This window comes from Bactrocera oleae, chromosome 3, assembly GCF_042242935.1.
Source record: "Bactrocera oleae isolate idBacOlea1 chromosome 3, idBacOlea1, whole genome shotgun sequence".
Taxonomy (NCBI): Eukaryota; Metazoa; Arthropoda; class Insecta; order Diptera; family Tephritidae; genus Bactrocera; species Bactrocera oleae.
Genome location: NC_091537.1, coordinates 83,666,568 through 83,687,663, shown reverse-complemented (window position 1 = coordinate 83,687,663; position 21,096 = coordinate 83,666,568). Strand labels below are relative to the sequence as shown.

Here is a 21,096-nt window from a genome sequence, read left to right as displayed (position 1 = left end):
TTGACCTCCAAGCCGGAGAAGTTCTTTTGGGATGGGATCCACAAACTGCCAGAAAGATGGGCAAACATCATAGCTTCCGATGGGCAATACTTTGAACATTAAATGTATAACAATTTTTTCACAATAAAGTCTTAATTTTCGTAAAAAAACCGCACGAATTAATGCATACACCATATGTATATAACATTGTTTTAAACCTACTTTAAATATTCTTTTAGAGTTTTGTGCTCAAAAACCTTTACTTGTAGTATGTAGTCAATTTAGTAGTGTTATTGTAACACCGACTGGCTTCCGGTAATCATTTTTGGAAATACGATTGGGAAACATTTCAAATTAATATTGGTTTTCAACACATTTTGCACTTTTAACCCTTGTGTAAATATGCTAATATTTTTTTATGCTCTTATAATGCATATATTTTTATTGGGATATAATGAAATTTGTAAAAAAATTATATATTAATGAAAGAATAGTAGTATCATTATTTAAATTTTCTATTAATTACCTAATTAATATTTTGCTGTTCAAAAAAAGGTTTAGTGTAAAAACAATTAACAAGCATTAAGTGTACAAGTGAAGTCGCAATCAAAGCGCATGTGCAATTACCAGGCTCTTGTCTATGTCAAGGAAGTATTATGTGCATTTCATAGTAAAAACTTTCTGTTGTGTTAAAAGCCAAAGTATGTCCTGTGACCTGAAAAAAACCAAAATAGTTTCATACCTTCAACAGATTTAATCAAAATGTTCCGCAACTTAAAAGCAATTTGTGTATTAGCTATAATTTTTATATGTGAGTAGAATTTACAAATATGTATAACCCATATTTATTCACATTGCTAAAATATGGACACAAAAATTGCATTTTAGAAGACATACAAAAATATGTACAAACTCAGTGCACACATCATTTTGTTAAATATATTTTAAAAAAATCAACTTTCAGTACGAATATTACTTTCGTTTAATAAAAATAACAGTGAATTTTCATTAATTATGTTAATTTATGCCTTGCATAGTTTTCCACAGAAAAATCGACTGTCAATATGCTTATATTGATCACAACCAACAAGCCAACGCTTCGGTATTTGTGCAAAAATCGCGGGGGGTCGACGAGACATTTGATTCGTTGGGGGACACATATTTGAAACAAAGTAGACCGCTTGATAGAGGGCCCTACTTTGACACATCAGCTACAAAGAATGTGACATCGTTAGTTGGTAAAACAGCGCATTTGAATTGCCGTATTAAGAACCTTGGAAACAAAACAGTGAGTAATAATAATTGCCAACAGATGGGCATTGAGCCAAGTGGTGGAAAGATAAAGTGCATTTATGCATATATGATGTATTGGCAGCAAATAGCCGTTGGAATCATTTTCACGGTTTTAAAAAAATTAATTTCGTTTTAATATTTTACTTTAGCAAATTTTCTTTGTAAACTTCAAAAGTTTCCAAATTTTTTTTATTTTTGCAATTTTTCTTGAAAATATTGTTTTCAACTTCTATTTCAATATTTGCTAAACATTTAAAAATTTACTACAACTACTACGAAACTTATTAAGCTGAATATTTGTACTTAAAAATACCACAAATTAAGGTTTCTTGGATCAGACATAGAGATTTACATCTACTGACTGTGGGCGAAAGCACCTATACTTCCGATCAACGATTCACTTCCATATATAACAAGATAAGTGGCGATTGGTCTTTGCAGGTAGGTCCGAAAAAAACATTTTTTAATATATTGCTAACTGCCATAAATAATTTGCGATAATTAGTTAATTATAAAATAAGTAAATAAATACATTTCAAAAAAATACATAAATAAAAGCATATAAATAAATACTAGTATATGAGTTGTACTAAAGTATTTTGGAATCGTTCTATTTGCCCATTCTAGATTAAATTTCCGCAAATAAGAGATTCCGGCGTTTATGAATGCCAAGTTTCAACAACGCCTCCTGTAGGCTATACAATGGTTTTCTCTGTCGTCGGTAAGTTATCTTACATAAATATGAATGTATGAAAAAAAAAAGAAAATCAGAGAACATACTTAAGGAAAATAATTTGAAAATATTTCCAGAACCAATAACGAGTATTCCTGGTGGTCCCGAGTTGTATATTGATATGGGCTCAACCGTTAATTTGACTTGTATTGTCAAACATTTACCCGATCCGCCATTGACAGTGCACTGGACTCACAATAATGAGGTCAATAACACGAAAATATTTCTTTTCACATTTTAAAATTTTATTATTTTCAAAAAGGAAATAAATTACGATTCACCACGTGGTGGCGTTTCCGTTATCACCGAGAAGGGCGACATTACAACATCTTATCTTTTGATACAAAGAGCTAGAATTTCCGATTCTGGCAGATATGCTTGTTTACCATCCAATGCAAATTCTAAAACTGTCAACGTACATGTACTAAACGGTACTTGTAAAATTTTGTAATATTTTTTTTTTACAAATTTTTTACAATAATTTTCTCTTAAACTTTAGGAGAACATCCAGCGGCTGTACAACGTGCCGGCTATTCATTAAAGTATTGTAGCAATTTTATTGTTGTGTTGATTATGTGTCGTATAATCTATATTATAGATTAAAACTTGTATGTATGTATAACGCAAATCAAAAAAAAAAAAATTAAATATTTCTTACATTGTTATAGATTCGAAAATTTTATAGATATTTAACGGAATATCATTGTAAATTAAAGATACATTTTCTATGTAAATATACTTTATCTGATCTATTAAGCCTTAAAAAGCTATGCATTGGATGGTGTTACTTTTGTAAAAATCATGGTATATAATTTTTTGAATATAGCGCATAAGTTATGCAAACAAACATAAAACAAGAAAAAACGTTAACTTCGGCTGCACCGAAGCTAGAATAACTTTCACAAATAAAAGTGTTTTCATACAAGAACTTAATTTTGATTGGTCTGTGTGTGGCAGCTAAATGCTAAAGTGATCCGATCTGACCAATATATTTGTAGCACTTTTGGCAATAATCTACACTAAATTTCATGATGTCTTGTCAAATAAAAAAGTTTTACATACAAAAACTGGATTTTGATTGATCAGTTTGTGTGGCAGCTATATGCTGATGTAAGCCGATATCGGCGTTTCGGACAAAAGATCAGTGTCTTGGGTACAATAGGTTGTGTACAACATTTCAGATCGATATCTCAAAAATTGAGGAAATAGTTTGCGTATATACATACAGACAGACATGGCTAAATCGACTCAGTTTGTCACACTGATCATTTATATATTCATCTTATGGGGTCTCCGGCGTTTCCTTGTGGGTTTTACACACGTCGTCGTAATATACCCTGTTCACGGTGTAAAAATATTTAAATATGAGCATTGTAAAATCCGATGCTACGATGCTGTTATTTCAATGACCTAACACTGTTTGATAAATAATTAAAGAAATTGTTTTCTTTCTCATCGCAGTAAGTTGCCAACAATGCGTAGATCTCTATAACTGGCAGATCTCTATGTGCCCTCTCTATATTACGTCACTTCGGAAGCTACTGATATTAGTTCTAACTGGTCTTTTTACATCAATTGCACATTAGTAGATACATATATACAATATTTCCATAAAATAAAAACACTTTCAAAACTCTTACTTAGTACTGTATAAATACTCTCATACAATTTAATTTCAAAACTTTATTTTATAATTTTTTTTTTCAAGTCTACTGAATGATTTATTTATTAGTTAATAAAGTTAAAGTAACTTTTATACGCCTTCTTCTTGAATATAACTTATTAACGAAAAAATCATATTAGTCCTTGTGACTATGTGTGGTGCTAATTGAGAAATCAAGGCGAATTGAAATAATTGCAATTATGAAAATGATAAAGAAGAAAACAACAACCAAAAGTGGCTCTTGCAACAGAGTAATCTTCGAAAAATTGTACTTTAGATTGAAATTTGCAATGTGATTTTCTACTAGATTTTTGCTAGACAATATTATAACTGGGCGTCCAACTGTATCTAAATACGTGTAATGTAATTCATTTGGTGCGCGCTTCACTGGATAGGGTGTTGTTAATTCGATATTGGAAACACCTTCAGGTAAAATAATTTTTATCTCCGCTTCATCAATTACCATATCGTTGTAGATGTGATCGATTAGACGCATTTTCAATTGATACTTTTCACCGGCGTTGAAAAGGTATTCGAAAGATGGTATGTTGTAACCTAGTGTGTAGTGTGTTTTCCAGCCACCGAATAGCGGGAAACGTGGTCGCAACTCCAATTCAACAAAGTCACGCATAACTTTCATATTTGAAGTAGAAATATTGCCATTAGTATCACGGTAGTAGACATCAGATGCCGATGCAGGTAAAATCGTCTTATACGATTTAATAGCGTGACCGGAACGCGCATCCTTTTGGAATTCATAACGTGAAAATGAACCCTTCAACAAAGCGCCGGTATGCTCCATGTAAAGATTTTCTTTTACAGCAATATTGCCCCAATGTGATACCTCAATAATACGCTCAAGACGTGTTGTAGTTAAAAATGGGCGTTCGTTTTCATAGTGTATGACAAGTGATTGATTTGATAAGGCTAGCAAATGATAAATGTCAGCAGTTATTTTAATAAGCAAAGAATTATAATTACTTACCTTCGATATTTTCGTAAGGTCCATATTTAATTTTATTAGACGCAACATTGAAGGGCTTGACTTGTGTATATGAGAGTATATTAGCGGAGCTTAATAAAACGCTAAGCTTCTGACTCTTTGTCTCATACGGTGAATATAAGTATAGATTACCCTCATACCTTACAAGTTGCTTCCCCGATTGCGGTATTTGACTGGGATGAGGTATCAACTTCTTTGTGTACACGGCTTCAATATTGAAAACTTCAGTGGCCGTTGACGTTGGGAATGCAATAACGAATTGGTGATTACCATCAACCAATTTTTCCGTATATTTTAATTCTTTTTTATTTTCATCTCTTACGGCGATAAATGCTAAGTTTTTACGATCTGCAGCTGGTACTAAGAACGTGTACACGCTAATCGGCTTTCCATCGCTATTGGTTGCTGTTATTTTAGTAAGCTCCTTAACTAGTTGGGTTGATACATCTAATGAACGATCAACATTCTTATTAATAATTTTTGCCTGAGTTAGACAAATAGTATAGAAAATTAATATTAATAAAATTGAACACCGGCTAGTATTCATTTTGCTTTGGACACGTAGGTAGGGCAACGGAAAAAAATAGTCACGACAAGTTGTTGTATACACGAAACCCAGTGGGAATTGAAACACAGGGCATAAGCGATGACATTTATTTATTTTTGCTTATTTTTGTAATTAGGTTACATACGTACGTGAATTTAAGATTTTCCAAACATTTTTGAAAATGTTTGTTTTGTTTGTGATACTAAAAAAGTATTGAAATTAGTTTGGTGTGTTAACGTTGAACATCCGCGAATGATATGATTTAAGATTTCCTAATTAATTTTAAAAATATATGTAATATTGTGATAAGCAAAAAAAATAATAAAATTACTTTTGTGTGTGTACTGTAATTTGTTTTATTTTTTAACTGTACTTTTCATTTAACAATAATAATTTCTTACGCGGCTTTTATTTTTGTAAAATCATTTACAAATTGTTGCCAAATGCAGAAACAAAAATATAAGAAAAAGTGCGCGAAACTATAAACACTAATCACTAAAGACCAAATATGTGGATAGTTTGTGGGCGCAGGTGCAAACAATGACACACATGCAATTATAAACATGAAATATACAGACGTTGAGAATATGGTTGACAGAACTCTATTATTAAATTGTCGATAATTAAATTCTTTCAAAATAATATCTTTAACGAAGATATGATAAATTAGCAGCAGCACAAAGAATGGCATTGCCAGGCCATCTTTTACATATAGTGGAAACATGCTGAAGACAGTAATTTCCAAAAACCATAAGGTTTCCAGTGGATAGCTATTAAATAAACATAATGCGGGGGCAGCGACAAGCAGTATAGACTTTTCATGAACCTATAAACATTTATAATAGAAGTACGATTAATTTATTAATATAAATGTCAAATATTCGAATAATTGTTTACCTGAAATGAGAACAAGTAAAAAGTCATGGCGGTGCTCACCAAACTTAACAAGAAAGTTTCTTTTCTTTTATTGAAGAAGAGATGAACGTTAATTGGCAGCACAAAAGCAGCAGTAACACTTAAGCACAGCATAGCCATTTGTTGATTTAACAATTTATTTCTAGAATAAGTTTAACTTATTATAGTATATGGTATCTTGAAAATATATAATTTGAATACATACTTTATTTTGTAAACCACATTTACGACACACCAAAAGTTTGAAACTTTATCTTCAAATACACCACGACCAATGGGAAAGAGACGTCCCACTACCTCTAAAATTGAGTTCAACGATCCCAGCCAAGGTAGCCATAATACAACGCAAGTGCTTACAACAATTGAGGCTACTAATGAGAACTTTTTAATCTTTTGCGAAAAACTACAAGAAATTTTAAAGGAATTATATCGATGTGTAGTTAAAAATATATTTGAATTAGAAACTAATTACCTCTTTTGGTCAAAGCATGTGCGGAGCAGATAAATAAAAATTGGAAAGGCATGATAAAGCTCCATTTGTTTATAGTTCAAAGCCAAAGTGTAGACGAATGAGCCTAAATAATACTTTTCTTTACATATAGCAGCTATAGCAAGTAGAAATAAGCCAAGCGATATGTTATTGTACTGAAAGTGTCCGTTATCTATGAGAATTTGTCCAGGATATAAAATCATTGGTATAAGATAGACGAGCAATGATTTTTTAGTTTGCTGATTTACTATTACTAAACAAAGTAAGACCAAAGCTGGCAGATATATAACAACATCAGCAAACAATACACTTAAACGCATAAATGCTTTGTGTGTTTCAGACTCCACACCTCGTGATTTGGTCAATCCAACAAAGCTCTCATTGTATTTACCGGCGATAATACCCAATAAATAGCTATGATACGCTGTAAGTGGCGGATAATCTAGTCCCCAATACAATAGGTCATTTTCACTTGTATTCTTGTACCAATATTTAGGCTCTAAGTTTGTTGTTATTTCTTGCCAATGCCTTTGCGCCTCGTAATCGCCATACATGGGCGGCTGTCCCTGTCCAGAATATGAATATAGCGATACAATAGCTCTTACAGCTATAGCGACACTTATTGCAGCTAGAATATTGGCGTTAATCATAGCGATCTTAATTATTAGTTTTTTAAATGCCACGCCATCTAGAAGCTTACGCCGGTCTCTTGGTTTTTATTTTTGTTTACTACATAAATCAGCTGATCAGAGATGTGGGATATTGATGAGAGTGACGTGACTATAAAGGAATTGAACTACAAAATACAAATAGAACTCGAATGATAAGTAAATATTTACGTATATAATATATGTAACAATGATTTCAAAGCTTATTTTGATAAAAAATTACTTAATTTTAGCAACATATCTGCATAAATGCATATGTAAACTTCCATTGTTGTAGTTATATCGATTGTTGACATTACTGTTTTACACATCTCTATTAGACAGTTCGCCAAAATACCGCGTCCAGAAATTCATAAATTTTAACCTGTCTAGAGTTTTATTAAAATTAAAAATATAGCAAAATGTCCATTTTCGATAATGCTAATTCAGAAGGACCTGGATTTGTGGGTATACGGTTCTGCCAAGAATGGTATGTATTATTGGAAATAATATATACTTACATTAAATTATTACTTTATTTTGCAGTAATAACATGTTGTATCCCAAAGAAGATAAAGAAAACAAAGTGCTGCTATACGCCTGTCGAAATTGCGATTACAAACAGGAGGCTGATTCGAATTGCATCTATGTGAATAAAATTATGCACGAAATCGAGTAAGTTTTCTATATTTTTGTGTTTCTTTAAATTATACGACATATTAATCATTACATACCTATGTAAATTCATAAATCTGCACGCAGTGAGCTTACTCATATAGTACCGGATGTGATATCTGACCCGACATTGCCCCGTACCGAGGATCATGCCTGTCCGAAATGCTCACATAGGGAAGCAGTGTTCTTCCAAGCGCAAACACGTCGCGCTGAAGAAGAAATGAGATTGTACTACGTTTGCACGAATCAGAACTGTACGCATAGATGGACAGAATGAGTTATTTTTATAGTTTTAATGAATTTGGAATAAGTAAACAAAAAACAAAAAATTAAACTGAAAACTTTAGTACCCTGACGTATATATCCAATATATGTTTTTAATATCATATTTAACGTATGTGCTAGTAAGGGCATAAAAATATATCATCACTCACAAAATAGAGGCAAAGCTTTGGTAACAATAAATTGGCAGCCAAAGTTGTTACAGGGTGTTAAATGAACATGGTTTGAATATGGAACAAACAGCAGAGTGACAACTGCAATGCTAATTGATTTATGTTTGTTTCCTTCTAGTAAGTGTACTGAAATACTTTTTGTCAAAGGTGTGCTGTTTTGTGATTTAATTTTGGTTGTTTCTCATTGACTTCTGTTATACATCCTTCTACTTTAAAAAATATAAAAAGAACCTATGAAGAACCAAAAAAAAAAATTAAATCTGAAAATATATTATATAGGTTAAAAAAAGGGCAAAGGAGTGCAATCACTACATAAATGCGTTCACTTCCATTTAACGTAAATATTGACTTTCGTTCGTTCAAATAACTTCACATCCGAAATTTCGATGAATCAGTGTGATTAACATGTAGATATAAAGGTTTCGTTCGGTGTTAGCTCTAAAATTAGTTATAAAATTGGATAAAATCGGTCGGTGATTTGATTCGTGCTCATGTAGGAAAGCGGAATAGCGATTTGCAGGAAGAACTACCACCATATCCGCCATTTTTTACAGATCTGGCCCCGTGCGACTTCCTTTTGCCCCATATGGAAATGTGAGTAGTATATTCTAAATACTTATTGTATTGAATTCATGAATATAGTTATGGCTAGCATTCATAGTGGATTTCACTAAGTTACCTTGAAAGAAATGATTTTGAAATCACTTATGTATGTTGTGTTATTTGTCTTCTTTCCAAAGTTTGAAATAGCATATGAAAATCGTTACAGGCCAAAGTTAAAACTAAAGTCTTCATGAAGTCGTAGAAAACTTTTGGATAAAAAACATATCAGCTTTCCTCAACATTTTGAGAGATTAAAAGCGGCTCCTGTAGCCGCGTTGTAATAACTACTGAGCAAACTCTAAAATTATAGAAAATATTTGATGTTTTTCTAAAAGCTGTTGAAAAAAAGTATGATATTATAAGTCTTTTTTGGCCTTCCTTAAACTTGCAGGTCTCTTCAATAACCTAAAACGATCCCACATATTCCAAGCATTTATTACTAAGCTACATATTATATCCGATACCATCGATTTTAACATCTATCTGCTTTGATAATATCCCTACATATAGAAACAATTACTAACCGTTTTTTTTTCACCCTTTAATGTCATAACCTCCAATCTTCTAGGTGAATTCTGATCAGTTTATTTTATTGCTCGCTAGTATATACATATGTACATATAGTATGTATAAGTAACATACTATTTGATATATTTTATTAATCATATAATAACCACATGTTCTTGACGAATCTTTAAATATTTGTGTATCAGCAATAACTTCTAAAGCGTGCAGGGTTAACTCAATTATATTGTTGCTTTAAATAGATTCGATCGAAACTTTTGAATTTCGCGATCTCGAACCGAGCTATTATCTTTCTTGAGAATATAAAAGAATTTCTATTTATACATATGATTACATTTACCTTTATTTAAATACATATGTGCATATACATATATTAAATAATGTTTGTGATCATAAATTATAATAGAAAACCGATATCAGCAAAGAGTCTATAAAAAAAACATTAGCGATTCTATTAGTTATCGCAACAATCAGCTTGAGCAAATAATAATATAATATTTTTGTTCACCTAACGGTTGTTTGTAACACTTAAGACTAATCGGGATAGATATAGAGTTATATTAACATATGTATATAATATATAAATGATTAGGATGACGAGTCGAGTTGAAGTCCGGGTCACTGTCTTTACGTCCTTTCGTGCTAGCGAAATTAAATCTTGCACAAATTGTATCTTTAAAGTATTCTACGTCCAAAAGTGGTTGAAATCGGCCTTTTACTTTTCAAGCCTACTGATATCGAATATGTGGACCTCAGTCCTTGTGGCTGATATTTTACCGAGAACATCGGTTAATCTGTAAGATGTGTTATTGAAAATTAAAAAATTTTTTTTTTAACTAATAATAGGAGCTTGTGTCAAAAATGGATAAAACAGGATCGACACTTCCCCTAGCCCAAAGATCTCTGATACTATACCTAATGTAAAGATGTTCGAATTTCCGATTTATTTTACACCGGGGGTTTACCTATGAATAACATTGGTCAAGACTTTTCAGCGCCCTTGATAGTTGCAAATTCTGATAGTAAAAAATGTTCATTTACACTCGATCTTAACCCTTCCTTACTTGTTTTTATACCCTGAACAGAGTATATTAAGTTTGTGACCCTATAAAATATATATATAAATGATCAGCATGATGAGCTGAGTGTATTTATCGATGTCCGTCCGTCTGTATATATGCAAACTAGTCCCTCAGTTAAGCTATCGATCTGAAATTTTGTACCTGCCCTTTTCTCACTAAGAAGCTGCTAATTTGTCGGAACGGCCGACATCGAACCACTATAACATATAGTTGCCATACAAACTGAACAATCGGAAGCAAGTCCTTGTATGGGAAACTTTTTTATTTGACGTAATATCTTCACGAAACTTGGCATGAGTTATTTTCTAAGGTAACAATGTAATTCCCGAAGAAATTGTTTTGATCGGATGACTATAACATATAGCTGCCACATTAACTGAACGATCGGAGTAAAGTCCTTGTATGGAAAACTCTTTCATTTGACGAGGTATCTTCACGAAATTAGGCATGAGTTATTGTTTGAGGCAACAACGTGATCTCCGAAAAACTTGAATAGATTGGATGACTAAAACATATAGCTGCCATATTAACTGAACGATCGGAGTAAAGTCCTTGTATGGAAAACTTTTTCGTTTAACGAGGTATCTTGACGAAATTTGGCAAGAATATAATATCCGAAAAAATTGTTTAGACCGGATTGCTATGTCATACAGCTATTATATAAACTGAACGATCGGAGTAAAGTGCCTGCATGGAAAAAAATTTTATTTTTTATTGCTGATTCACGAAATTAGATCTGAGTCCAGTTATTGTAAGGAACCTTTGTATCTGTGAAGGGTATTATAGCTTCGGTGTAACCGAAGTTAACGTTTTTTCTTGTTTTATATTATTTTCGCAATTTTTTGATGCTATCAGAATTTTATATTTGGCACCTATTAATAGGGCCTTATTAATTATGATCAGGAGGTTGCGCTTCAAAAGAAAACAATTTACATAAGTGGATTTACCTACTATGTCCAAAATATAAGTTTCTTTTCTAGAAAAGTGATCTTCACAGTGATATATGTATGTATTAATATTGAATAAGAATTAGGTAGATTTATACTCGTACAACTATAGAGTTAAATGTGCAGTGAAATTTTAGTATAAAAATAAGTGTGGTTCACTTTTTGAACATATTGGTTATTTGGTACACTTCGAAGAGCTAACATGAAAGGCTTGATCGTCTTACTACTCGCTGTTGCTGCAGCTAAGCAAATTCGCACAAAAATTAGCAACCTTACAGCTTCGGCTATCCCCATCGATGAGGATAGGCAATCTGGTGAATGTGGCTGGTATGTGCCACAATTGGATGGATCCTTCGAATGGGAGACTGTCGAACAAGTCGAAGCCATGGGTCAAGCACCAAGTGGTCGCGTTCATAATTTACGGCTAGCAATCGGACTCTGATTCCGATCTGAATTTAATTATTCGTGACGCTTATTTGGCAAGTAAATACAACATTTTCTCGGTTGACTGGAGCGACAAAGCAGAAAAACTCAATTATTCTGCCTCTGTATTGCGTGTGTCTGGTGTTGGTAAAGAAGTAGTTAACTTCATCGATTTCTTGTACAAGGAAGGTGGTTTGTCTTTCGAAAATGTACATATTGTCGGTCACAGTTTGGGTGCTCATGTATCCGGAATAGCGGCCAAGAATATACGTTACGGACGTATCCAGCAAATTACCGCTTGAACCAAAACGACGCCTACTACGTGGAGTCCATTCAAACTTGCGGTGGTCTTTTGGGCTTCTTGAAACCAATTGGTAAATCTGCCTTCTACCCCAAAGGAGGTAAAAGTCAACCCGGTTGTGTCTCGATCTTACCGGATCATGCGCTCATTCACGTTCGTGGATGTACTATGCTGAAGCTATCCAAAAGAACAATTTCCCATCTGTGAAATGTGTGCTGGTTATAAAAATGCTGTAAAAAATTCCTGTGGTCAGACTTATTCTTCGGTACGCATGGCTGCCCTCACAAACTTTGTCAATGCCGTTGGTGAATTCTATGTTCCAGTGAATAAGAAGGTTCCTTATGGCATGGATAACTAAAATTTACATAACTCTGATATTCAGAATAAGAAGTAAATTGTCAATAGTAAAGTCTTATTATTTTGAAAAAATATAATCTGAGCGGTATTTTCAATATTTCTTATTAATATATATAAAGAAACTAGAATATAAAGGGTGATGCATTTCAAGGTTCCGTATCGAGATCACGACCTTCAGTTTCAGGCATCAAATAGTCGGTTGTCATGGTGCGATAACGGTCGCCATTGATGAACACGTTCTCACCGGCATCATTTTTGAAGAAATTTGGACCGATGATTCCATCATCCCACAAACCACATGGTATGAAATGGGAGCTCTTGAATCTCTTCAGGTTGCTCTTCGTCCCAAATGCGGCAGTTTTGTTTGTTTACCTCATCGCTGAACAAAATTTGGCTCGAAAACGTTGGATCTACATGGTACTTTTTAAGAGCTCATTAAGCGAAGCGTTGTCGCTTTGAAGGGTCGAGCCGCTTCAGTTCTTGCAGAAGTGGATATTTTGTACGCTTTCAATTAAAGATCTTAACGTAAAATGCGCCATGTCATGTCGTTCCATACGTCAGTCCGAGTTGTTGCGAACGGCGCCGAATCGACACTCTCAGCTATGGCCGTTATATTTTCTTCACTGCATCTGCACTACATATAACATTCACTGACACGCATAATGCGAAAGCATGACGGACTCTATGTTAAGAGCTAGGGTTCTCCATCGCATTTTAATTTTTTCCCAAGTTTTAAAAGTGGCTAGACTTTTGTCACATTTGTATTACTTCCAACCAGAACCACCACGACCAACTCATGTATGTCACGTGCTTTTTAAAGAAATGTTGTGCCTCATGCACGAACGCAGCCAAGTGACAGGTTGAGTGGAGTCGGGAACTAAAGTTGATTAACAAAACAAATGTTTTTCGAACGAAAAATTAATAAAAGTAGTATTGTTCAAAATGCCTTCACTATGGCACTGTTGGCCCTTCATTAGATCTTTTATATCGAATATCTTTGTGTTAGCACATCCAATGGTAAATAAGGTATTCCATCTAAAATTGCTAACTGAGCTACAAATCCAGCTTGCGATAGACTGAGGTTGAAACATCTCAGTAATCATATTTACCTTCGGTACATCGGTCGTATTAGCAAGGATCGATATACAAGTAGTCGCCTCAACAAATTTGGTCAATAGCTCAAAGCGCTTCGTCGATTCATGAGCATCTTTTGATATATATTTAAATCTAGGGGTTTTTTGCATCACAAGAGGTTCGGTGTTTCAACTGTTCAAGTGGTATGTGCACATACTTGTAATTATCGTGATCGTGATTGATATTTGTCCGCTCTTTTGTCTTTAACTTACATACATACGTATATGGAATATACGAGTAGTACTTTAATTTTGAAACAAAAAGTGAAATTATATTTTGGATAAGTCTTTGGATCCTTAGTGGTTTTAAATATCGCCTGCAATTCTTAAAAATTACTCATACGCTCCGATGGTCGGTAATTATACCTTGAACAGGGTCATAAAGTTTCTAAGAAACAAAAGGAAACGTCGGAAACCCTATAAAGTACAATATATATATACATATATATATATACATGTGTGATCAGAGCGACGAGCTGAGTCGATTTAGCCATCTCGGTCTGTTTGTCCGTTTATTCGTCCGTCCATCTGGCTGTATGTACACTAACTAGTCGCTCAGTTTATGAATTCTCAATTTGAAATTTTGCACACGTCCTGTACTCCTGAAGAAGCTGCTCGTTTGTCGGAATCGCCGATATTGGACCACTGTAGCATGTTGCTGCCATACCAACTGACCAATTAAAATCATGTTCTTGTATGGAATCTCTTGTAATTGTGAAGGGTATTATCGCTTCGGTGCAGCCGCACTTAAGGTTTTTTTCTTATTTTCCTTGTTTTCAAATCAATTAATTGATTTTTTAAATATTTTTATTCAAACTAATATAAATTACATCTGAATATAAGATAATCACTTTTTACCCTTGCCATAGGGAGCCTTCTTGTTCACTGGAACATAGAATTGACCATTGGCGTTGACAAAGTTTGTGGGGGCAGCCATGCGTACCGAAGAATAGGTCTTACCACAAGACTTTTCTACAGCATTCTCATAATCAGCACACTTCATAGCTGGGAAATTATTCTTTTGGATAGCTTCAGCATAGTACATCCACGAACGCGAATGAGCGCATGATCCGGCAAGATCGAGACCACAACCGGGTTGGCTTTTACCTCCATTGGGGTAGAAGGCAGATTTACCAATTGGTTTCAAGAAGCCCAAAAGACCACCGCAAGTTTGAATGGACTCCACGTAGTAGGCGTCGTTTTGGTTTAAGCGTTCAGCGGGTTTATCGTAACTGTACATAGGCAGGGCAGGATCTAAACCGGTAATTTGCTGGATACGTCCGTAACGTACATTCTTGGCCGCTATTCCGGATACATGAGCACCCAAACTGTGACCGATAATATGTACATTTTCGAAAGACAAACCACCTTCCTGGTACAAGAAATCGATGAAGTTAGCTACTTGTTTACCAACACCAGACACACGCAATGCACAGGCAGCATAATTGAATGATTGTGCTTTGTCGCTCCAGTCAATCGAGAAAATGTTGTATTTACCACTTGCCAAATAAGCGTCACGGATCAATCTGTTAAGATCGGTATTAGAATCCGATTTCCAACCGTGAATTATAAATTTGGTTGGATTTGCGTTGTTGAAGTGAGACGCAGTCAAGGAAGCGGCATCTCCCGAAATTATTGTGTCTGGTGTGGTGGGGTTCTCCTTGGTGTACAAATGGAAATAGACTACAGTAGCGGCACGACCACTTGGTGCTTGACGCATGGCTTCGACTTGTTCGACGGTCATCCATTCGAAGGATCCATCCAATTGTGGCACATACCAGCCACCTTCGCCAGATTGTCTATCTTCATCGATGGGGATAGCCGAAGCTGTAAGGTGACCAAGGAAGTTTTAAATGAAAAATTTCGGTTTAGCTACAGTTTTTGCGAATTTGCTTACCTGCAGCAACAGCTAGTAGTAAGACGATCAAGCCTTTCATGTTAGCTCTTCGAAGTATACCAAATAACCAATATGCTTGAAACGTGAACTACTCTTGTTTTTATACCGAAGCTTTGCTCTAAAATAGGTTTTTTGTATGTAATTACTATTATATATGGATATACATACATACATCTGTATATGTATGTAGTATGTATATCATATCATAAATAAATTCACATACTTTGGTTTGTGTTAAGGCTATCTTATCATATCACAAATGGTTGCAGAAAACAGATTTTGACATATGGCAATAATTATTTAAGAAATTACTTTCATATAAAATAACTAAATTATATCAATATACATACATTAATATATATGTATACCTTACAAGGTGTAAGGTGCTATATGTGCTTGAAGAACATGTGTCTGGCACATGTAATAAGTCCTTCAACAAAAAAAAGGAAATAATGCCTTATTTGGGAAGAAAAAATGCTATTTCACCATGACAATGTCAAATTAGGTTACGAATTGCCGCCACACCCACCGTATCGTACATATTTGACCCCGTGCGAATTTTTTTGGATTAATGCACCGGACAGAATATTAAGTCGAATTTCTTAAATACTTATTGGACCACCCTCTTAAATATAGTTGTCGTTAGTATTCATAGCGGGTCCTCACTAAATAATCATCAAATAAATGCTTTTGAAATCTTTCAAGTATGATGTGTTATCTGCCTCCTCCCAGAATGTTGAAATAACATTTGAAACCCATTACAGATATCAAAGGATATTATTTATTAATGATATATTATAGTTATGATTGGATGTGAACATTAAAACCAGAGTCTTCATAGCAAGCTTTTAGCTAAAGAAGTCAAAAGTGTATCTCAACAATATGAGAGATTAAAAGCGACTCCTATAGACACTAAGAGGTCGTGATTTCAAAATAAGAGAAAACTCTAAAATTACGGAACATATAATATGTGCTTTTCGATGTAATTCTGAAAAAAATCTGGGTCTATAGATCCTTTTTGGCTTTTCTTATACTTGCAGGACCCCTCAGTTGTTTGAAACGATCTCACATATCCGAAGCATTCATTACTAACCTGTATTACCTTACACATACCACATATATATTTTTATCGGCAAAATTACTAAATATAGAAACATTATTTTCGAACGGTATTTTCATTTCCAACATTTAATGTCATAACCTCCAATCTAAATTCGGACATGGAAGAGCCATTAGCTTTTCACAGATGACTTTAAAATTGTAGGTAAAAAAAAATATATATATATAACGAAAAGAAATGCGTACCTAGCAACAGTAATGGTGAAAAACATCCATAAATATCGCATCACGTTCATAAATCGTAACTTGTGATCAATATAAATATGTTTTATTGCTCACGAGTATATATAATACAAATGTACATATAATATATAAGTAACATACGATATAATATATTATACTAATCAAATAATACCACACCAGAGTTAAGACTCAATTGAAATGTTGCTTTAAATATATATTATCTTTTTCAGCAAACTGATATGTAAACACAAAAAGAGTAACACGCGATGTATAATATATGACTTAAGCCACCCGAATTAACCCTTACACTACAAACTTTTGAATTTCGCGAACTTGAACCAAGCTATTATCTTCCTTAAGAATATAAAAGAACTTACATATACTATATATTGTTATAATTATATTTATTAAAATATGTAAATATTCCATATTGTTCGCGGCGATCGTAAATTATAATATCGCACCGATATCAGCGAAAAGTCGCTATAAATTAAAACATTAGCGATTATATTGCTTATCGCAACAATCAGCACGAGCAACTAATATCAAGAAAAGTTTTATACAGTCACAATAAGTTCCAACAAAATATAATCGTTGTTTTCATCTAACGGTTGTTTGCAACACTTAAATCTAGTCGAGATAAATATTGAGTTTAATATATATAAATGATCAGGATGACGATTGGAATTGAATCCGGGTAACTGTTTGTTCGTCTTTTCGTACAAGCGCTAACGGTATAAAATCTTGCCTTTAAGGTATGCCATATGACGTCCAAAAATTATCGAAATCGGACTATAACTTTTCAAGCCTCAGACAACGAATATATGGAGCTCAATGCCTGTAGCTGTGAGATATATTAATGAAATTTAGAGAGCATCTTTTCCTTATAATAATGTGTCTTTGTGTCAAAAATTTGTAAAATCGGGTCATTAGATCCCCTAACTCCCATATACTTAGTGTAAAGATTTTCGGACTTCCGGTTGACTTTATATCGTATAGGTATATTAGTCAATATGTGAGTTATATTAATGAAATTCAAAGAGTGTATTTCTATGATATGTGTCTGCCTTTGTGTAGGAAATGATAATAATCGGTGAGGTATATTTATGAAACTCAGAAGGCATTTTTTTCGATAACAATGATTCCTGATGACAAAAATGAATAAAATCGGGTAATTACTAGCTTCCTTATACCTAATATAGTAATTTCATGCTTACTAGTTAACTTTAAGCAGTTTATTTGGGTCAATCTGTGCGCTATTTTAATAACCACTAGCTGAATATGAATCAAATCGGTTTAAACCTCAACCCCTAATTTAACCATATCTTTGTCTCCTGTTACTTTTTCCTCATATTGCCTATATTTAATACTTGTATATATAAATATCGAGGAAACGTAGCAACATGTAATATACTCTTATTTCCCTCATACTTCCAATATTTGATACCAATAATTATCCCGGATATGAAGCAAAATGTAATATTGAGACTAAGCGTTTTAATAAGATACTAAATATGGCATAATTATGAGACTTATTAGTAATCAAGGGAATTCATATATGGTATCGATCGAGCCGCTGATTGCGTGATTTTCTAAGGTTTAAGTGCTTTAAATGTCAAATTATTTTGAATTTGCCCTTTTCTTGTTATTCGTGGTTACAAAATTCTTCACTATCTGACATTCTATACGCTTATGTTTAGTATTTTTAAGCTATTGCATAGCTTCTATCGCGAGTTTTTAGTGCGGCGACCGAATCACAAAATTCCGTAACGGAAATAAAACTAACACGATCACATACATATTGCATACTTTTGGGCGTATTTTCGTATATCTCAAGCGCAACAAATCAGAGCAGGGTGATTAAAAAATAATATACTATTTTATACATAATATTAGTAACATTATTTTTATTTTGGTAAATAGCTACCCCACCTTTTAGAACAGAATCTCGTTTGAATTGAACAAGATTATCAATGGTAATAAATTTCCACTTATCTTGGCTAGCGATTTCAACATCAACTTCGCTGATAAAAAATCATGGCCGTTGACAACTTTTCTTTCGGAAAAATTGAATTTAAAAATGAATAATAATCCACAAAAATCGACGAAAAAATATGGGACCAACATTGACGCGGTATTTTCCAGATTTTTACAGGATATCAAGTCGCAAACTTATGTTTCTTATTTCAGTTGCCATAAACCTATAGTTTCAGTCAGAGATAAAGAGATGCCCAACTCATCTCACGGGAAATGAGAGCGCAATTGTTAACAGTCAAAATCTTCTGAACTCAGGCAACTGTTAAAGCTCAGGAGGTCTGACGTTTAGCATTTGGAAAAAGAGGGACGGCCAGATTGAAATCCTACAGAAAATTATGCGAACAGAGAGATTTGTTGCTGCTGTTGCAGATTACTAACAAAAATTGGAAAACAATGAAAATGAAAGAAAACGCGAAATGGCAATGTATGTGCTGTTTTGTGATGCCATGCTTAGTAGTACTAATTTTCCATTGAAATTTATTAATTGAAAGCTAATACATTTAATCTTTTGATCAAGTATTGAAAGTTCAAAAATGAATTGTTTTATTACATTACAAAATCACAAAGGAGGGTTTAAATAGTTTCTGCATATGTTTAACATATGCATGTATAATAATATTTAATCTTAATAAATGTTGTTAAAAATTATTATTTTGTCCGTTCTGGCTACAATGGAAAATGTTATAAAAAACGCTAATTTTGAGGCGCTCTCACACTGAAATAAGTTAGGCATCCCTTTATCCCTGGTTTCCCGGATAAAACTTCCTGAATAAGCTAAATGTATTGTAAGATAATAAAAATATTTTAAACGATAATAATTTCTTATTTATTTAATAATAGAAAAAAGTTTGTTTACTTATCGGTCACCACGCTTAAAAAGTGTAACTTGAATTCATATCAAAGAAAAAATTAATAATTACAATTGCATAAGTTGATAAAAAATGCTATGCAATAGCTTTACCGCGGCAGTCCCCGAGTGCCACACATTTCTTTTTTTTTAGTTTCTCTGACATTGTAAACGCTAAGCCTTAGTGGTCAAACGAGGTGTATCTAAAAGTGGAGAAAGTCAATGTATTGGTCAAGCTAGGCGAAATCGGACTATAATCATGGCCATTTTCTTTATGACACCATTTTTAACTACGCCATATAATTTTGCTTAAACAATACATAAATAAAACATCAATGAAGACCCCTAAACGCTTAAAATGTGTCAAATCTAAATTTTGTCAAAATAGGATTAAAGCTTTTCAAGAAATCATATACTGAATAAGTGCCTATGAATAAGTTTATACTTTAAATATCGGTAAGTTTGTAAGAAAAATTGATGAAATCTGTGTCCAGTTGCTTAATTTGAAACAAAAGAAATCGGTTCTGCACTTCCCATACAAAGGGGGCTTTGTTACTTATAAAACTATTTTCGTTATTCTAGTTGGTTTTACAGCATATATTTATCTCAGTCGGTATGTATAATATATTGACAAAATTAGGTGACCAAAGTATCTTTGATGTTTTCCAACATATATATAGTCGTATATATGTGTATGAATTATATATAAAACAAGGAAAAAAACGTCATCTTCGGCTGCACCAAAGCTATAATACCCTTTACAGGTGCATCTTTTATATCATAAAAGAGTATAAAAAGATCTTTATCTTGATTTTGATCGGTCAGTTTGTATGACAGCTATATGCTACAGTGGTCAGATCTGCAATTTTTTCGAAGATTGTAGCGCTGCCTTTAATAATAATCTATGCCAAATTTGTAGAAGATATCTTGTAAAATAAAAAAATTTTCAATATATGGACTTGAGTATGATCGGTCAGTTTATAAGGCAGCTCTATGCTATATTTGTCCGATCTAAACAAATTGATCAGAGAAAGTAGCGCTACCTTTAATAATAATCTATGCTAAATTTCTGGAAAATACCTTGTCAAATACAAAAGTTTTCTGTACAAAAACTTAGATTTCATCGATCATTTCGTATGAAAGCTATATCCTATAGTGGTTCGATATCGGCGATTCCAACAAACGAGTACTTACTTGAGGGGAAAAGGACGTGTGCAAAATTTTCGACCAATATCTCTAAAA

The 21,096-nt window shown here is 33.4% G+C and overlaps 5 protein-coding genes and 1 pseudogene across 6 annotated transcripts; 3 read left to right on the top strand and 3 right to left on the bottom strand.

The window, feature by feature from the left end:
- The first annotated feature begins 609 nt into the window (after positions 1-609).
- Positions 610-2,779, top strand: LOC106627132 (zwei Ig domain protein zig-8). The gene is made up of 7 exons (XM_014247136.3): positions 610-790; positions 1,017-1,267; positions 1,597-1,713; positions 1,900-1,993; positions 2,083-2,210; positions 2,268-2,436; positions 2,505-2,779. Exons 1-7 carry the CDS (start codon positions 742-744, stop codon positions 2,606-2,608), a joined length of 912 nt encoding a protein of 303 aa, XP_014102611.2. The 5' UTR covers positions 610-741; the 3' UTR covers positions 2,609-2,779.
- Positions 2,780-3,641: 862 nt separating this feature from the next.
- LOC106627117 (dolichyl-diphosphooligosaccharide--protein glycosyltransferase subunit 1) lies at positions 3,642-5,272 on the bottom strand. Its single transcript, XM_014247124.3, has 2 exons — positions 4,654-5,272; positions 3,642-4,595 (listed from the first exon to the last, which is right to left on the bottom strand). The coding sequence occupies exons 1-2, from the start codon at positions 5,216-5,218 to the stop codon at positions 3,805-3,807; spliced, it is 1,356 nt and encodes a 451-aa protein (XP_014102599.2). The 5' UTR covers positions 5,219-5,272; the 3' UTR covers positions 3,642-3,804.
- A 286-nt stretch (positions 5,273-5,558) lies between these two features.
- gny (ALG6 alpha-1,3-glucosyltransferase garnysstan) lies at positions 5,559-7,406 on the bottom strand. Its single transcript, XM_014247120.3, has 4 exons — positions 6,606-7,406; positions 6,339-6,536; positions 6,116-6,275; positions 5,559-6,044 (listed from the first exon to the last, which is right to left on the bottom strand). The coding sequence occupies exons 1-4, from the start codon at positions 7,271-7,273 to the stop codon at positions 5,616-5,618; spliced, it is 1,455 nt and encodes a 484-aa protein (XP_014102595.2). The 5' UTR covers positions 7,274-7,406; the 3' UTR covers positions 5,559-5,615.
- Positions 7,407-7,589: 183 nt separating this feature from the next.
- Positions 7,590-8,313, top strand: Polr2I (RNA polymerase II subunit RpII15). Of its 2 annotated transcripts, none has more exons than XM_036370532.2 (3): positions 7,590-7,734; positions 7,817-7,945; positions 8,033-8,313. In XM_036370532.2, exons 1-3 carry the CDS (start codon positions 7,709-7,711, stop codon positions 8,220-8,222), a joined length of 345 nt encoding a protein of 114 aa, XP_036226425.1. In that variant the 5' UTR covers positions 7,590-7,708; the 3' UTR covers positions 8,223-8,313. The 2 variants fall into 2 exon arrangements, with proteins under 2 accessions (XP_036226425.1, XP_036226424.1); XM_036370531.2 differs by having other exon boundaries at positions 7,596-7,760.
- Positions 8,314-11,759: 3,446 nt separating this feature from the next.
- On the top strand, positions 11,760-12,639 carry LOC106627100 (phospholipase A1-like; annotated as a pseudogene).
- Positions 12,640-14,560: 1,921 nt separating this feature from the next.
- On the bottom strand, positions 14,561-15,778 carry LOC106627106 (phospholipase A1 VesT1.02). The gene is made up of 2 exons (XM_014247105.3): positions 15,669-15,778; positions 14,561-15,598 (listed from the first exon to the last, which is right to left on the bottom strand). Exons 1-2 carry the CDS (start codon positions 15,706-15,708, stop codon positions 14,619-14,621), a joined length of 1,020 nt encoding a protein of 339 aa, XP_014102580.1. The 5' UTR covers positions 15,709-15,778; the 3' UTR covers positions 14,561-14,618.
- Positions 15,779-21,096: the final 5,318 nt, after the last annotated feature.

Coding starts and splice junctions, on each gene's coding strand:
- LOC106627132 (XM_014247136.3), top strand. CDS start 742: ATGTTCCGCAACTTAAAAGCAATTTGTGTATTAGCTATAATTTTTATA. Junction 1,268..1,596: donor AGAACCTTGGAAACAAAACA/GTGAGTAATAAT, acceptor CCACAAATTAAG/GTTTCTTGGATCAGACATAG. Junction 2,211..2,267: donor ACTGGACTCACAATAATGAG/GTCAATAACACG, acceptor ATTTTCAAAAAG/GAAATAAATTACGATTCACC.
- LOC106627117 (XM_014247124.3), bottom strand. CDS start 5,218: ATGAATACTAGCCGGTGTTCAATTTTATTAATATTAATTTTCTATACT. Junction 4,596..4,653: donor ACCTTACGAAAATATCGAAG/GTAAGTAATTAT, acceptor ATCATTTGCTAG/CCTTATCAAATCAATCACTT.
- gny (XM_014247120.3), bottom strand. CDS start 7,273: ATGATTAACGCCAATATTCTAGCTGCAATAAGTGTCGCTATAGCTGTA. Junction 6,537..6,605: donor ACATGCTTTGACCAAAAGAG/GTAATTAGTTTC, acceptor AATTTCTTGTAG/TTTTTCGCAAAAGATTAAAA. Junction 6,276..6,338: donor AATGTGGTTTACAAAATAAA/GTATGTATTCAA, acceptor AACTTATTCTAG/AAATAAATTGTTAAATCAAC.
- Polr2I (XM_036370531.2), top strand. CDS start 7,693: ATGTCCATTTTCGATAATGCTAATTCAGAAGGACCTGGATTTGTGGGT. Junction 7,761..7,816: donor ATACGGTTCTGCCAAGAATG/GTATGTATTATT, acceptor TTTATTTTGCAG/TAATAACATGTTGTATCCCA. Junction 7,946..8,032: donor AAAATTATGCACGAAATCGA/GTAAGTTTTCTA, acceptor ATCTGCACGCAG/TGAGCTTACTCATATAGTAC.
- LOC106627106 (XM_014247105.3), bottom strand. CDS start 15,708: ATGAAAGGCTTGATCGTCTTACTACTAGCTGTTGCTGCAG. Junction 15,599..15,668: donor ACTACTAGCTGTTGCTGCAG/GTAAGCAAATTC, acceptor GTCACCTTACAG/CTTCGGCTATCCCCATCGAT.